Source organism: Phyllobates terribilis, unplaced genomic scaffold, assembly GCF_046119375.1.
Source record: "Phyllobates terribilis strain yellow unplaced genomic scaffold, ASM4611937v1 Scaffold_3__8_contigs__length_932513732, whole genome shotgun sequence".
Classification (NCBI taxonomy): Eukaryota; Metazoa; Chordata; class Amphibia; order Anura; family Dendrobatidae; genus Phyllobates; species Phyllobates terribilis.
This window is the reverse complement of record NW_027362763.1, coordinates 469,276,058-469,293,297: the sequence shown is the minus strand read 5'-3', so window position 1 is coordinate 469,293,297 and position 17,240 is coordinate 469,276,058. Positions and strand designations below refer to the sequence as shown.

Below are 17,240 nucleotides of genomic sequence, written 5' to 3'. Positions count from 1 at the left end.
AAAATTTTGGAGCAAACCCAAATTGAGCCTACATTTTACAACTTTTCTTAACTTTTACACCAGAATTCTGATGTGAAAGCTTTCATGAATCAGGGCCTATGTGTAACTTCATCTTCTGTTTACTTTTAGCAGGAATTTTAAGGTTTAGAGTTACTGTTACTTTAAGAAAGTATCAGTGAATCCAATAGACAATAATATCCCAGTCTAAATTGACATACCACAGATAATATCTTTGATCTCTTTATGTAATCCATTTCAAGGGTAACTAACCTTGTAAGTACATAGCATTAGTTGCCTTTTACTGGTTCTTAATGGGTACCTGTCACGTAATCAGCATGAATCAGAGCCCGGCTGCAAGATTGCAAACGCTCTCTGTATTTTATAGAAAACATAGTTTGAAGAACCGTACCTTTATTTGATTGACAGGTCTCTGCCATTTGTGAACATAGGGGGGAACCTGTCAATGACCTGAGGTGACAGCACAAATCAAGTGTCAGCTTCTCTCTAATTATATCAAGTATTATTGTCTGGAGTCTTATTCACTATTCTCCATATTCCAGAGTTACAATAGCGATGTCTGTGCTGACTAAATACTTTGCTGACTGAATGTCTGCTTGCTCTGATTTAGGGTATGGGTACAGCAGAATGTTGGCAGGAAAACACTTTGTAAAATATGCACTTTTTTTACTTGTTTTTGCAAGAGTTTTTGATGCTTTTACTTGCAAATTTTCCTATTAATTTGAATGGGTAAAAAACGCTGAAGGAATTGACATGCTGCAGATTTGAAACAACGCTTTGATGGTTCAAATCCGCAAAAAAAGATAAGCAACAAGTGCATGAGATTTCAGAAATCTTATTGACTTTGCTTCTGCTGTAAAACATTTTTTTCATGGCAAAAACATGAACAAGCTGTTGGGATATGTGCACACGTTCAGTATTTGCAGCAGATTTTTTCTTCACCAAAAAACAGAATGATGTCAGGAAAAATGCTGCAGAAAATCCACACATTTTTGACGCATTTTTACTTCCATTTATTTGAATAGGTGCAAAAAGCTGCAAAAAGTTGAAAGAATTGACATGCTGAAGATTTAAAAAAAAAACACAATGCTTTGATAGTTCAAATAAGCAAGAAAAGGCAGCTTGTGCATGAGGGTTCCGAAATTTTATTCATTGTGTTGGTATTATAAAGTGAAGCATTTTTTACCCTTGAAAAATGCGTGAACAAGCCCTTATACTCTCGTAGTAGGCACTAGGGTAGTTACTGTATAACATGTCTGATATTGGAAAAAGTAAGTATCCAACTAAATTATAGAAGTTGCACTAAACTGCTAGTGATGTGTCTGTCATCAAGACTATTGGCTATTTCTAATAACAACCAGCAGAATGATATATGTGGCTCTTGGCCAAAAGACATTATATCACAAAGAACGAGAGGATGATGGAATGAGAAATCAGAAAATGGTATTCAGACATGCAGATTAAAGGGAATATGTCACCAGATTTTTGTCATCTAATCTGAGAGTAGCATAATATAGGGGCAGAGACCCTGATTCCAGCAAAATGTCACTTACTGGGCTGCTTAGTGTAGTTTTGATAAAATCACAGTTTTTAAGCAGTAGATTACCACTAGAGGACTAGTAAACCTGATGCCAAGTAGTCCTCCATATTTATGATCTCTGTATAACCCCATCCCTACCACTGAATGACAGCTCTTTGTGTGTACACTGTGCATAGTCAGAAAGCAGACAATCAGGTGTGTAGGCGGGGTTATACAGAGCTCAGCATTCAGACAACTGCTATAACTGTTGCAGAGAAAACAGTGATTTTATCAAAATGTCAGCAAGCAGAACAGCAAGTGACAAATCAGGGTCTCAGCCCCTACATTATGCTGCTCTCGGGGTAGGAAAAGCACGGTGACAGATTCCCTCAAAATTGGTAAACAACAATACTATTTCCAATACTTTATTTTCAGCATTTCATTTTTAAACCTACGTGTAGGCTCGAGAGGGGGTACCATGGAGTACTCCATTTTCTTCTATTTCTGTCTTCAATTCTGATAACTGAGAATCTAATTGCTTTTCCAGAAACTGGATTTTGTCACTTGATGAGATTCTATACACCTCACTCATTATCTAAGACAAGGGTAAAACAAAGCAAAAATTGAATAGAGCTTGTGTACAGCAGCTACATACATTATAATAAAAAATGTTTAGTGTAGAGATCTAAAGTTGGGTTTATGTACATCGACTCTTCTATGAAGGCTCATTTTGCAAGTATATGAATATCTTCTTATAGTAAAGGAGACGAGCCATTAAAGATCTCGTCCCTTCTGGGACATTTATTCCATGTCAAGAGAACATGCCATAATTGACCGATAAGTCCCACTTAGGGGACCTATATCTATCTTGAGAATGGGGCCTCAGCGCCCTCTCAGAAATGGAGAGGAGGCCATGCATGTGCAGCTCTCTCCATACATTTCTATGAAGGCTTCAGAAATCTCATAATAGATGTGGGATTCTGCTGGGTCAATAAATGTGAACGGGCGTCTGAGGACACACGTTCACTTTAAATCTATTGCCGTGCGGGAAGCTTCCGGCACAGCAATAGTTAACAGCCGCCAGCCAATCACAGCCCAGCAGCTGATATCAGCGAGCACGTCGCTGGTGTATGACGTCACTGTCATGTGCCAGCGACCGTGCTTCGGGTGATGGGACAGCCCTGAACCGCTGGCGCGGCAAGCTAAGGAGAACTTTTTTGTATTTGATTAACTTTTTTTTTGTAAAACAGCACCATGGGGGCAGGCTGGAGACACTATGGGGGAAGGCTGGAGACACTCACCGGGCCCCAGCGGCAGGATTACGCCGGGTCAATAACTGTAAACGTGCGTCCTCGGAGCAGGCTGGAGACACTATGGGAGCAGGCTGGAGACACTATGGGGGCAGGCTGGAGAACTATGGGAGTAGCCTGGAAACATTATGGGGGCAGGCTGGAGACACTGTGGGGGCAGGCTGGAGACTCTATGGGGGCAGGCTGGAGACACTATGGCGGCAGGCTGGAGACACTATGGGAGCAAGCTGGAGACACTATGGGGGCAGGCTGGAGACACTATGGGAGCAGGCTGGAGACACTATGGGAGCAGGCTGGAGACACTATGGGGGCAGGCTGGAGACACTATGGGGGCAGGCTGGAGACACTATGGGAGCAGGCTGGAGACACTATGGGAGCAGGCTGGAGACACTATGGGGGCAGGCTGGAGACACTATGGGGGCAGGCTGGAGACACTATGGGGGCAGGCTGGAGACACTATGGGGGCAGGCTGGAGACACTATGGGAGCAGGATGGAAACACAATGGGGGCAGAATGGAGAGACATGAGGCAGAATGGAGACAAATGGATACATGGGGGCAGAATGGAGACATGGGGCAGAATGGAGACAAATGGAGACATGGGGGCAGAATGGAGACAAATGGAGAAATGGGGGCAGAATGGAGACATGGGGGCAGAATGGAGACAAATGGAGACATGGGGGCTTAATGGAGCAAATGGAGACATGGTGCAGAATGGAGACATTGGGGCAGAATGGAGACAAATGGGGGCAGGATGGAGACAATTGGGGGAAGAATAGATACATTGGGGGCAGAATAGATACATTGGGGCAGAATGGAGAGACGTGGGGGCAGGATGGAGAGACATGGACGCAGGATGGAAAGACATGGAGGGCAGGATTGAAAGACATGGAGGGCAGGATGGAGACATTGGGGGCAGCATGGAGACAAATGGAGACAAATGGGGGCAGGATGGAGACAACTGGGGGCAGGATGGAGACAAATGGAGACATGGGGGCAGATTGGAGACAAATGGCGACAAAGAGAGGCATTGGGGGCAGCATGGAGACATTGGGGGCAGAATGGAGACAAATGGAGACATGGGGCAGGATGGAGACAGATGGCAGGATGGCGACAAATGGAGACATTGGGGGCAGAATGAAGATACTGGGGGCAGAATGGAGACAATGGGGGCAGGATGGAGACAATGGGGGCAGGATGGAGACAATGGGGGCAGGATGGAGACATTGGGAGCAGGATGTAGACATTGGGGGCAGAATGGAGACATTATTACTGTAAAGACTAATTATGGAGACAATGGGGGCAGGATGGGGACATGGGGGCAGGATGGAGACATGGGGGCAGGATGGGGACATGGGGGCAGGATGGGGACATGGGGGCAGGATGGAGACAATGGGGACAGGATGGAGACAATGGGGGCAGGATGGAGACAATGGGGGCAGGATGTGGGATATTATTACTGCTGTGATGTATTTTATTTTTGAGGTCAGTATTTTCAGTGAGGGGGTGTCCTGTTACTGTGCAGGGCAGCACTATATTTGCTTTTTTTTCTTCATTTGGTGCAGTATAGAAGTTGGGGAAAATTGGGGAATGTGCTCTGGAAGCGATGCTCTAGATAACTGTGTTATTTTATACAGAGACGAGTCCTGGCTGGAAGAAGTGATGGCGGTCTGTGCTGCATGAACAAGAAAAGCGAAGATGAAGGACTTCAACTAGAGATGTCACCGGTGAGTCAGTGTGTTATCTGTACACTGACACTATATATTGTATTCTATGTACAGCGCTCCTGTGTATAATGGCACTTATGGCGATATTAGTATTGTGTACTTTTTAGCAATGATCAGTATTGTAGTATTCGGTCACTATGTGGTGGTAATATATGATCCTGTCATAGTGTGGCAGTATTTGTCCCTTGTATGTGGTATTATTCGGTCACTAAGTGGTGGTAACATGTGGTCTGGTCACGGTGTGGTGGTATTTGTCCCTTGTATGTGGTATTATTCGGTCACTATGTGGTGGTAATATATAGTCTGGTCGTGGTGTGACGGTATTTGTCCCTTGTATGTGGTATTATTCGGTCACTATGTGGTGGTAATATGTGGTCTGGTCATGGTGTGGCGGTATTTGTCCCTTGTATGTGGTATTATTTGGTCACTATCGTGTGGTAATATGTGGTCTGGTATGTGATATTATTGGTCATCTTAAAAGATGTATCTGACACATTCCCATCAATAAAATTATATCTAATAAGAGTATTGGGTATTATAAGAAATGTTTAATAGGTTAAAGTAGAGTAGTGCCCGGCCAGAAGACTCTACCTTGTCCTGGTGGCGGCTTAAAAAATCTTTTGGCCAAAACAAAAGCTGCTGGCTATGTATGTGATCTGGTGTTCGATGGGAACTGTTAATGAGTGATTGGTGAGGAAGTGGTGCAGAAAGTAGAGTTTTTCCAAGAGTGGGCGATGGATCTGTGGAAGGTTTGCTGGATGGAGGCGGAGCTGGGGTGAAGGCGGAGCTTGGGTGGTGCCTGGGCGGAGTCTCAAGGGGGCTCGAAAATTTTGCCAGTATGGGGCCCCAAAATTCCTGGTGGCAGCCCTGATGCATACCACTAGGGATACTGAGGTTCTGTCTTCAACCAGTCAAGACCAGCTTTGAATGCAGAGGTCAATTGTAAATTTTGGTGCTCTTTAGTGCAAATTTGGACTCTTTCCAGCATCGGCTTACCTACAACTGTAACATTTGCTACAAATATCCGGAGACTGGGGAGGTCAGAATTAGAGAAGCAGCATCACATGCATAGTTTATTGATAACTTTTTTTCTGCCTGTACCAGCCATAAGAAAGAGCTCCATACGTAGGCATTTATACAGCTTGTATTGAACTGCTGATTATAATATTATTGGAAAACAAACAATGGAGGACTTGACCTAAAAGTGTCAGAGAGCTGAATCTCTTACCCAGTTCACATTGTAAAAAAAACACTTAAGCACTTCCCATAAAAAGTCTCTGTATGTATGGCTCTAGTATAATCCATTATTTTCACTTGACCTTCATCCACTTCTTGTTGTGAAGGTCAAATGGAAACTCAAGTATTTGGTGAGTTGTTGATGTTGCAGATTTTCAGCAGTATTTCTGCACTGCTCCACAAACCCTGACTCACTCCATGATGGATATATCTGTCATGGGTCGGTAAGGGGTTGAAGACATTCATCGCCAATTCGCAGGATAGAGGACTCCCATTCTCATTTAAAATCTATGGGACTGACTTAAATTAGCTGAATCTTTGGGTTCATACAGATGATCGTATTTATGGTCGGAGTGCGATCCAACAAAACATCAGATGCACGATTTGTATGTGATATTCAGATCACACTCAGCCATGAAAGTCAGTAATTCTGTGGAAAACATTGGACCGCACTCAAATGACATCCAAGTGCGGTGAGATCTTTACAGACTGACAAAATGGAGAAGATGGAGAATTTATTTTCCATCTTCTCCACATCCAAGAAAATTGGATCACACTGTGATTAAATTCTGTGATTAGCATAATTACCCTGATTCTTTCATATGAAAGAAAATACGGCCCTGCGACCTTAGCCTATGAAGGAAGCATCAGGATCCAGTTCTAGGGGAAGTTCCGGCAGTGGGCCTCACAGCAATCAGTCATCTATCACCAATCTTTTGGATAAGTGATAAATGTCTTTAGTGGAAAATTATTTTTAATTCAGGATTTGGAATTCTGGATTTCGGCATGTCCAATCAAATTGTTTTCAGGGGAGATAAGAAGCCACCAGAGAAATATGGCAGTGGCTTATTCCTTTTCATCCATGCTGAGCACATGCACACTTGGTCACAATTTCATTTGCACATTCCTTGTGTCTGTTCTGTTTCTAGGAACAGACAAATGGATGGATGTAATGTTCAAATTGGATTCATGATTGGGGGTTGGGATCAATAAACAACAGCTTCCCGAGTTATATGGCCACATTAAGGCTATGTGCCCATGTTGCGGAAATGAAGCAGAAAATTTCTGCTTAATTTCTGCAAGTAAAAACGCATGCGGAATTCCGCACGCGTTTATCGCGCGATTTCCACATGCGGAATTGCCTTGCGTTTTTTAATGCATTGCAAAAGGCAATTCTGCTTGCGGAAACGCAAAATTAATGAACATGCTGCGGATTTTTGAACGCAGCATGGGCATAGAACTTGCGGAATCCCCTTGGGGACCATGGGGTGCGGATTACAAAGCGTTTTACAAGCGTTTCCGCTGCGGAAATTTCGCATCAAAAACGCTTGTAATCCGCAACGTGGGCACGCAGCCTAAGTCATTACCACTACAGCCCTTCCATCTGTAACAAAAACTACAGAATAGCTGATAACTTGCATATTGCCAGGGGTCTGACCATGCAATTTAGGTTATGATTACATCGGCATTAGAAGGCTTTGCTGAGATTCTCTTGTTTTTTTATTAAAAAGAAAAGCATTATTTCTAATTAAAGCCAGGACCCAAATGTGAATAGAGCCTACTGCAACTCATGCACAAGGCAGTAAATGTCCATTGTAATGTTCTATCCATTCACAAAGACCAGGATTTTTAATAGCACATGAACAGAGTATTAAGCACCTACTGTTATTTCAACCTTATTTACCACAAACCAAATAAACCATAATTAAATTATTAAACAGAAAAAAATGTAATTTAGTCTTTAAAAAAAAAGTGTAATTTAGCTTTCTTTTTCTCCTAAACTTCGTTTGGTATGAAATGATACACGCTTCACCACTTAAAATATTTAAAAAAAAATGCAAGTAACCTATTTTACTTAAAGGGTGCAGAAAATCTGCAACATCAAAAGCACATTGTGAGAATGTAGCCTAAGGCTCCATTCACACTTTCATTTAGACATTCCGTTTATCTGTTTTCCATTTTTAATGTGCAAAACGGATCTGTTGCATGACTGATGCAAATGGCAGGAGACGGACACCATTGATTATTGTGGGGTCCTTCTGGTTTCCATTATGTGTTTTGTTTTTACTACAGAAAAAAAAAGTTTTGCATGATTTACTTTTTCTTCTGCTCTAAAACTTGACAAATAATGGAACCCAGATGGACCCCATAATAATCAGTGGGGACCCTATGAATCAGTTATACAACAGATCTGAAAATTGGACATTAATTCCGTTTTTTCTGTTCCTGAAAAGCAGACAAACGTAATGTCAGAACATAACAGTGTACACAGCCTAATATCGTATAGACCAGTGTCTCCCAAACTCCAGTCCTCACGGCCCCCCACACGTCATGTTTTCAGGATTTCCTTAGTATTATGATAGAATTATTATTAAGGCATCAGAAACTGCCACAGGTTCTCTCACCTGAGCAATACTAAGGAGATCCTGAAAACAAGATGGGTTGGGGTCCGTGAGGACAGGGTTTGGGAAACACTGGTATAGACCATCATGGATGCCACCTAGCTCATGCAGAGGTTGTCACTAAGCTACAGATAGAACAAAATAATCTACAATCTTAACAGAAGATTACCCATGCTAGCACATCTAGTGTTTGTTTGTTTTTTTTAGAGAAAACTGGTCTTAAGCAGTAAAGACACAATTTCTGCTTTTAATACAGATATTAATATTTTACCTTTCATGTTTAAAAACAAATTCTGTAGAGATATGACATATGTAAATAAATGTCCTATATATCGATTTTAGCAGGACAAATATTTACTCCATTACAGAAGGAAGCTTCTTCTGATGATAGTCATACATGCAGTCAATCAATACTGCATATGTCTGCCCCATTACTGCCCTGCATCAAGTCTTTAATACAGTGGTGGAAAATCACAGTGTAAACACATACAAATTATACATGCTCCAGACTGATCCCCCTGCACATCCAGTAGTTTATGTTCAATGACACTTACCAGAGCAGCTTTACTGAACAGGTGCTTAGATTCTCCTTTTTACAAACTCCAAGGAGCAGTCAAAAAGCTTCTAAAGCAGTACACAGAGTTAGCATGAAGCTTGGAGTCTCCATGGCAGCCCAGATACACACAATGGACAGCCAAGGAAGCTGCCGCAGATCAAAGGAAAGTTCCTCTGAGCAATGTAGCTAGCCAGCAGAGGGCACATGAGAGCTATTCAACTCTACATTGAAGATATAGGAAACCGCACATTACGCAAAACTTGGGAGTAAAGGCTATGTGCCCACGATGCAGAATTGAAGCAGAAAATTTCCGCAGCGATTCTGCATGTCCTTGCCAGTAAAAATACATGCAGATTTTACACTTGTTTTTTAAGCATTTTTGCAGCGTTTTTACATGCGGATTTCACTTGCATTTTTCAAATGCATTGTGAAGTCAAATCCGCATGCGGAAACGCACAAATAATGGAAATGCTGCGGATTTTTCTGCAATGATAATCCGCAGCGGAAAATTCCGCAGCATGTGCATAGCACATGCGGATTATCATTGGGGACCATGGGGCATGTATTACCAAGCGTTTTTAAAGCGTTTCCGCTGCAGAAATTCTGCATCAAAAACGCTTGAAAAACGCATGCAGCCTAATTGTGGCACAATTAGGTTTATGTAGAAAGGATGTATTTTGTTTCTTATTTTAATACTTTAATCCCATTATTGGTCAACAGTTGCCAAGTAGATTTATAATAGAATACATAATGGACGTTAATGTACAAGGGCAAGATGTTGATGGACATTTACAGCAGTCTCGGTCAATAGTATATGACAACGTAGCTATGCATCTATATCTATCTACAGTACATTGTATTGTAACATTCCAAATTACATTTTGAAGAGTGGCCGAAGTGGGATTGCACTATATAAATACCCCCTGTAGTTTAGGTAGAAAGTTCAAAGATGGGAGGCTATTTAACCCTTGTGTACTGTTCGGGTTTATTTGTAAAAAAGTTTGTGAAGCTGCAGATTATTTATTATGAGGATCTGCAAATCGTGGTTAGGTGAATTTGATTATGGGTATGCGCTAAATTACCATGCGCAAAGCTCTGCTCCCATGGAGCGCGCTTTGTTTCCCTCCGGCCCTGTTTGGCTGCGTATTGCGCCGCAGCCTGGTATTGTGCAAACGGGGCCGGAGGAAAACAAAGCACGCTCCATGGGAGGGGCGATTTGCGCATGCGTGGGAGGGGAGGCAGAGCAGGGCACGTCACAGGTTCTGTCACAGGGCCCTGTGACCTGCAGGGGAGGGGGGGAATATGGTAATTTAGCACAGAGGCGGCAATTTAGGGGAATAGTAAGCAGATAGGAGGGGTTTGATTGGCGTACCCCGGACGCCAAGCCTCTGGAAAACAGACTTTATAAAACCAGATTTCTCTGCAATCTACTATGGGCCATACAGGTAAGTATAGATTTACTTTTCTATCACCTGTATGGCCATAGTAGAGGTCTGATATCGCCCAAAGGAGTGACACATTCCCTTTAAAATGCAGAAGCTTCTGGAAAAATGCCTCTGGGCAGTCAGCCAATGACTGCAGCTCTAACAGTCACATGGGAGTGGGAGGAGCTAAATCCTGTGAGGTAGTTAAGGATTGAAGTGGCAGTTGGTGGTCAGACATTTTGAAAAGAAGAAGCCATTTTGTAGGTGAAGGAGTTACCTACCTTCTCCCTGACTGCTGTGCTTAAAAAGGGGACAGACACAATAAGGGGAGCTGATAGTCTTCATACTAGGAAGATTACAATTACACCTGTAGGAGGAAAAATTACCTCAGGGCAGGAACAGAGCACAGTGCTGAGGAAGAAATACTCAGATTTGATGAAACCAGAGGTTACCGAGATCTGCCTGTCTGCAGGTACACAGCAGTCTTCAACCGTGAGTGTAATCCTGTACCTCAGTTCCCTACTGTTTGTGAATAAGATTTTGCCCCATTATCCTCAGTAAAGAGACTTCTGTTTATATACTTAAGGCTTCTTTATGACTGGGGCTCGGGTGCACAGACTACTACCACCATAATCGCCCTCTACCTGGAGGTATTTACTGGAAAAACATTATATTGTGGAGTTTCATGTGGGTGTGTAATTTGAGAAGAGAGGACTCTTCTGACAGAGAACTGGCCACAGCGAGATACATTGTATACTGCAAGGAGTACAGCACCCTGCTATACACCACATGAGATTACCACAAGAACTGGCGTCACAAACAGGATTTACCTCTGTGCTTTATATTTATTGAAGACTAAGTTAATAAATACTGCTGATATTGAGGGAAGTTGAAGAGAAAATTACCTCAGAAAGTGTCAGTCTTTTCTGCTGTAAAGAATTTGTACTGCACCACAGCTGTTGTTGGACTGTACACATCCCAGTGGCTGCTTTATTGGGAACAGTGTTCTGATTTGATTGTAATACCCTATGATTTAAACTATGTTTTTGTGGCGCCCCCTGAGGGTTCAGTCGCCACAGGGGTGCTACAACTGGTGGTGCCTCACTCTCTGGTAAGGAAAGGAGTACAGCCCGAGACCCCAACACTTGCATCCAACACTACACTGCTCCAGGCCGGCTGGAAGGGCAAGATGCACTGTGTTCTGCTGAGCCCTGTCCCTGGCTGGAGTTGGGGGGAACCAGAGTGAGGGGGAACCAAGTAGTGGATGTGGGTGGAGGAAGAAGTTTAGGGGAGCATTTGTTAGGAGTATAAAAAGGGGGAGCCATCTTAGTTAGGTGTGGAGTGAGAAAGAGAAAGTAAGCTAGAAGGAGAGGAGCAGGTGCTCTACAGGAGCTCTGCTCCAGAGTGGGCCTAGTAAATGAGGCCCAGCAGAAGAGAGAAAGAGGAGAGGAGCAGAGGAGGAAGGCTCCGGTAACTGCAGGGGTCCCAGGGGTACGGAAGGAGCTGGAAGCCACCCATATGCTCTAATCTGTCAAGTGTCAGAGGGACCAGGCCGCAAGAAGGGAACAGGTCACTGGGCTAGTCGTGTCACTTCAAGTCTCGGCTAGGAAACTGGAGGCTTCTGACTTTTATGGTGCAGTTGCCATACTCGCATTCTAGCAGCCAAGAAAGGTAGCCATGTAGGACCAGGGAACTCCAGGTGTCTCTGAAGGATCCGAGGACGCCATCTTGGGGCTCAGTTTGCGAAGCGCAGGGCAGGAGGGAGAAGACCCAGCGCGGAAAGTCGGCTGAGGAAAGGAACATATAAAAAGGGGGTCCCGATAAGTACTCTCGAATTGCCGGAGGGACTTCTGAACCCCTGCTTGGTGAACGCAGCGCAACGCGGGAAGCAGTAACAAGTACAGTGTACCCGAGGAACCTAAAAAGAACTGTGAGTAAAATCGGACGACCGCATTCCACTGTCTGTCGGTTATTGCCGCTTTGCCATCATCCCTCCTACGTTACAACACCCTGCATCACATCCATCAACACTGCCCCAGGGGGCCCGCTTCGCCTGTGGGGAGTAGAAACATCCCGGCTGCCATTCCATCACCCCCGGAGGTCTGCAGCAGCGCCGGTAACTATTACCGGAAACCACAGGTGGCGTCACGAAACAAACTGTTAAACAACACTAAAACCCCCTTTTTAAAGAGTGACCCCAGGGTACTGGCCCGGGAGCCGACTGCCGTGAGATCCCAAGAAGGTAAAGGCCCGGGTACCGAGTTTCCCCCATATCCCCCCCTGGGCGAGTCATTTTCCATTATTGCGCAGATATTTTGTATATAAAGTTGGTGCCCTACAGAAATGAGCAACTGAAGTTGAAATTTTCTCCACTGTACCTCAACAAAGAGGGGAGAGACATACAGCAGCCAGAAAGGTAAGAGGAATTACTGCTTTATACATACAGTGTTGTAAACATGTCTTCAGAAGAGGAGAGTGAAGTGACTAGCCCATCAACTCCTATGGCTCAAGAAATGCCATTAACAATGTCTTATTACTTTGGGGCACCCTGGCTTCCCAGCTACAGTGGAGAACCCCACACATTAAAGGACTTTAAAGAGAAAATGCAGGCAATGTTCAGACTGTACCCAGTGAGCCCTGCACAAAAAGTAGAGCTATTGATTGGTCAGCTAGGGGGCACTGCACTAAGGCAAGTTAAGTCTTGGCCTCCGAGTAGAAAGAAAACTCCTGAACAGATACTAGACAGGTTAGGAGTTACATTGGAAACCAAAACCCTGACAGAGTTAAAGATGAGATTCTTCGGGAAAAGACAACAGTCCCATGAATCTTTAAGAGATTTTGCCCTCAGTTTACGGGAAGCCTGGTGTGCCCTTAACCAAAACTGAGTAGACTCAATTATCAGGATATCCTCCAAGAGTCCCAATGTGCTATCCAAGTGAAACCTTCCCTAAGTGCAGAAACTAAGAAGGAGTGGTGGCACGAACTCGACATTGGCACTGAAGAGACCCCCGTTGAGCAAAAAGATGGAGTACTTAGAGTTGCCAAAGAATATCAACATATATTCAGCAAGTTTGCCTTTGACTTCGGGGGAGTCCGTACAATCGAACACCCCATTTCCACTAGTTCCCATCCTCCAATCAAAGAGAAGTACCGATCTATACCTCCATCCATGTACCAGCCAGTAAAAAAGATGATAAAAGAAATGAAAGATGCTGATGTGATTAACCCCTTAACAACATTAGACGTACTAATACGCGTCTGTGCCCTCGGACTTAAGAGCCAGACCCGTATTAGTACGTCATCACGCTGTGCGGGCGCGATCGCCGCCGGGTGTCAGCTGATTGTCACAGCTGGCACCCGGTACTATGTGCAGGGAGCAGTCACGCACCGCTCCCAGCACATTAACCCCCGCAAGGCTGCGATCGAAGTCGATCGCAGCATTGCGGTGGCAAGGGGAGGTGATCGCAGATACTCACCTCCTCTTCCGACCTCCAGCGCTGTCTGCCGTGGCTTCCAGGATGTTGCCATGACGACCCGATGTCGTCATGACAACATCCGGGTCACCAGACAACAGGAAGATTGTTTGGACATGCGCAGTGCATCTCCAAACTATCTTCTCCCTGTCCAGCGCTGACAGCCTGCATGGCACAGGGATGGTGCTGCATTCCTGTGCTATGCAGGCGATCAGAATAAAAAAAGTGAAAGTCCCAGAGTGGGACAGAATAAAAAAGTGTAAAAACACCCAGAAAGTGAAAAAAAAAATTGTAAAAATATAAAAAAAAAATAAAAAAAATAATCCACCAAAAATAAAAATTTAATGTACCCATCAATAAATATTATTATAAAAACAAAACAAAACAATAAAAGTACACATATTTGGTATCGCCGCGTCCGGAACAACCTGACCTATAAAACTGTCCCACTAGTTAACCCCTTCAGTGAACACGGTAAAAAAAAAAAAAAAACGAAACAAAAAACAATGCTTTATCATCATACCGCCAAACAAAAAATGGAATAACACGCGATCAAGAAGACTAATATAAATAAAAATGGTACCGCTGAAAACGTCATCTCGTCCCGCAAAAAACAAGCCACCATACAGCTCGATCAGCCGAAAAATAAAAAAGTTATAGCTCTCAGAATAAAGCTATGCTAAAAAATAATTTTTTCTATAAAATTGCTTTTATTATGTAAAAGTGCAAAACATAGAAAAACAATATAAATGTGGTACTGCTGTAAACGTACTGACCCGAAGAATAAAGCTGCCTTATCAATTTTACCACACGCTGAACAGAATAAAAAAAAAAAAAAAACAATTCCTGAATTGTTGGTTTTTGTTTATTCTGCCTCCCAAAAATCGGAATAGAAAGCGATCAAAAAATGTCACGTGCCTGAAAATGGCACCAATAGCGTCAACTCATCCCGCAAAAAAACAAGCCATCACATGACTGTCTGCCAAAATCGGGAAAAATTATAGCTCTCAAAATATGGCGATGCAAAAACTAGATTTTACAAAAAATGCGTCTTTTAGTGTGTGACAGCTGTCAGTCATAAAAACCCCATATGATTCTGATATCACTGTAATCGCACCGACCCGAAGAATAAAGTCATCTAATCACTTATACCGCACGAGGAACGGCGTAAAAAATAAACTCTCTGGTTAGGGTTGGGCTGGGTTTGGGGTTAGGGTTGGGGTTAGGGTTGTGATTTTTTCAAAAGTAAGAAAAAAAGATGACGATATGGCGACTAGTGTTGAGTGCAAGTGCTCGCTACTTGAGTTTGCATCGGGTGCTCGAGTATGCATTGAGTATCGTGGGTATTTGAGTGAAATGCTCGAGTCTCCGCCCCATATGCTTCGCGGCCAAAAAAACTTTGCGGGGATTGCCTGCCATGCACGAGCGATCCCCGCATGTTTTTTTTTCGGTGTCTAATAACCGTGAAACATGCGGGGCAGGGACTCAAGCATGTCACTCGAGCACACGCAGTACATGGTGCATACCTGAGTATCCGATGCAAACTCAAGTAGCGAGCACTTGCGCTCAAGACTAATGACAACTTATTCAATATGATGACCTGATGCTATCAAATTCTGTGTCGTACCTCTGGGTTCAAAATGTTCACTATACACCTTAATAAAATCCTTGAGGGGTATAGTTTCCAAAATGGGGTCACTTGTGGGGGAGCTCCACTGTTTAGGCACATCAGGGGCTCTCCAAACGCGACATGGTGTCCGCTAACAAACTGAATGGAAAATCGGCTCAAATTGTTAGCGGACGCCATGTTGCGTTTGGAGAGCCCCTGCGTGCCTAAACATTGGAGCTCCTCCACAAGTGACCCCATTTTGGAAACTAGACCCCCCCAAGGCACCTATCTAGATGCATAGTGAGCACTTGGAACCCCCAGGTGCCTCACAAATTGATTCGTAAAAATGAAAAAGTGTTTTTTTTTTCACTTTTTCATTTTTACGAATCAATTTATGAAGCACCTGGGGGTTCCAACTGCTCACTATGCATCTATATAGGTGCCTTGGGGGGGTCTAGTTTCCAAAATGGGGTCACTTGTGAGGGAGCTCCAATGTTTGGGCACACAGGGGCTCTCCAAACGCAACATGGTGTCCGCTAACAATTTGAGCCGATTTTCCATTCAATTTGTTAGCGGACACCATGTTGCATTTGGAGAGTCCCTGTGTGCCCAAACATTGGAGCTCCCCCACAAGTGACCCCATTTTGGAAACTAGACCACCCAAGGCACCTATCTAGATGCATAGTGAGCACTTGGAACCCCTAGGTGCTTCACAAATTGATTCGTAAAAATGAAAAAGTGAAAAAAAAAACACTTTTTCATTTTTACGAATCAATTTGTGAAGCACCTGGGGGTTCCAAGTGCTCACTATGCATCTAGATATGTGCCTTGGGGGGTCTAGTTTCCAAAATGGGGTGACTTGTGTGGGAGCTCCAATGTTTAGGCACATCAGGGACTCTCCAAACGCAACATGGCGTCCGCTAATTATTCAAGCAAATTTTACAATCAAAAAGTCAAATGGCGCTCATTCCCTTCTGAGCCCTGCCATGCGCCAAAACAGTGTTTTTTCCCCACATATGGGGTATGCGTGCCCAGGGGAAATTGCACAACAAATTTTGGGGTCCATTTTTTCTTGTTACCACTGTGAAAATAAAAAAAATTGGGTCTAAAGTAACATTTTTGTGAAAAAAGTTAAATGTTCATTTTTTTCTTCCACATTCCAAAAATTCCTGTGAAGCACCTGAAGGGTTAATAAAGTTCTTAAATGTGGTTTTGAGCACCTTGAGGGGTGCAGTTTTTAGAATGGTGTCACTTTTGGGTATTTTCTGTCATAAAGACCTCTCAAAGTGACTTCAAATGTGATGTGGTCCCTAAAAAAATGGTTTTGGAAATTTTGTTGGAAAAATGAGAAATCGCTGGTCAACTTTTAACCCTTATAGCTCCCTAACAAAAAAAATTTTGGTTCCAAAATTGTGTTGATGTAAAGTAGACATGTGGGAAATGTTATTTATTAACTATTTTGTGTGACATATCTCTCTGATTTAAGGGCATAAAAATTAAAAGTTTGGAAATTGCAAAATTTTCTAAATTTTCGCCAATTTTCCATTTTTTTCACAAATAAACGCAAGTGATATCGAAGAAATATTACCACAATCATGAAGTACAATATGTCACGAAAAAACAATCTCAGAATCAGGGGGATTCGTTGAAGCGTTCCAGAGTAATTACCTCATAAAATGACAGTGGTCAGAATTGTAAAAATTGGCCTGGTCATTAACGTGCAAACCACCCTCGGGGGTTAAGGGGTTAAGGACAGTCCGAGTCCTTGGGCCGCACCAATTGTTCTTGTCAAAAAGAAGGATGTGAGTATTCATTTTTGTGTGGATTATCGCAAACTTAACAATATTACCCACAAACATGCATACCCCCTGCCCAGAATAAAAGAATCATTGACTGCCATGAAATCATCAGCCTATTTCTCCACCCTAGATCTCACCAGCGGGTACTGGCAAATACCAGTGGGACCA

The 17,240-nt window shown here is 43.3% G+C and overlaps 1 protein-coding gene across 3 annotated transcripts in view; it reads right to left on the bottom strand.

Annotated features, from left to right (window-relative positions):
* LOC141259599 (uncharacterized) overlaps positions 1-8,907 on the bottom strand; it is a 248,968-nt gene extending 240,061 nt beyond the window's left edge. For all 3 annotated transcript variants that reach the window (XM_073675832.1, XM_073675830.1, XM_073675833.1), the window contains exons 1-2: positions 8,766-8,907; positions 1,993-2,132 (exon numbers count right to left, since the gene is read on the bottom strand). In XM_073675832.1, the coding sequence (XP_073531933.1) occupies positions 1,993-2,129 (137 nt within the window). In that variant the 5' untranslated portion in view covers positions 2,130-2,132; positions 8,766-8,907. The remainder of the gene's footprint in view (positions 1-1,992; positions 2,133-8,765) is intronic.
* Between the last annotated feature and the right edge of the window lie 8,333 nt (positions 8,908-17,240).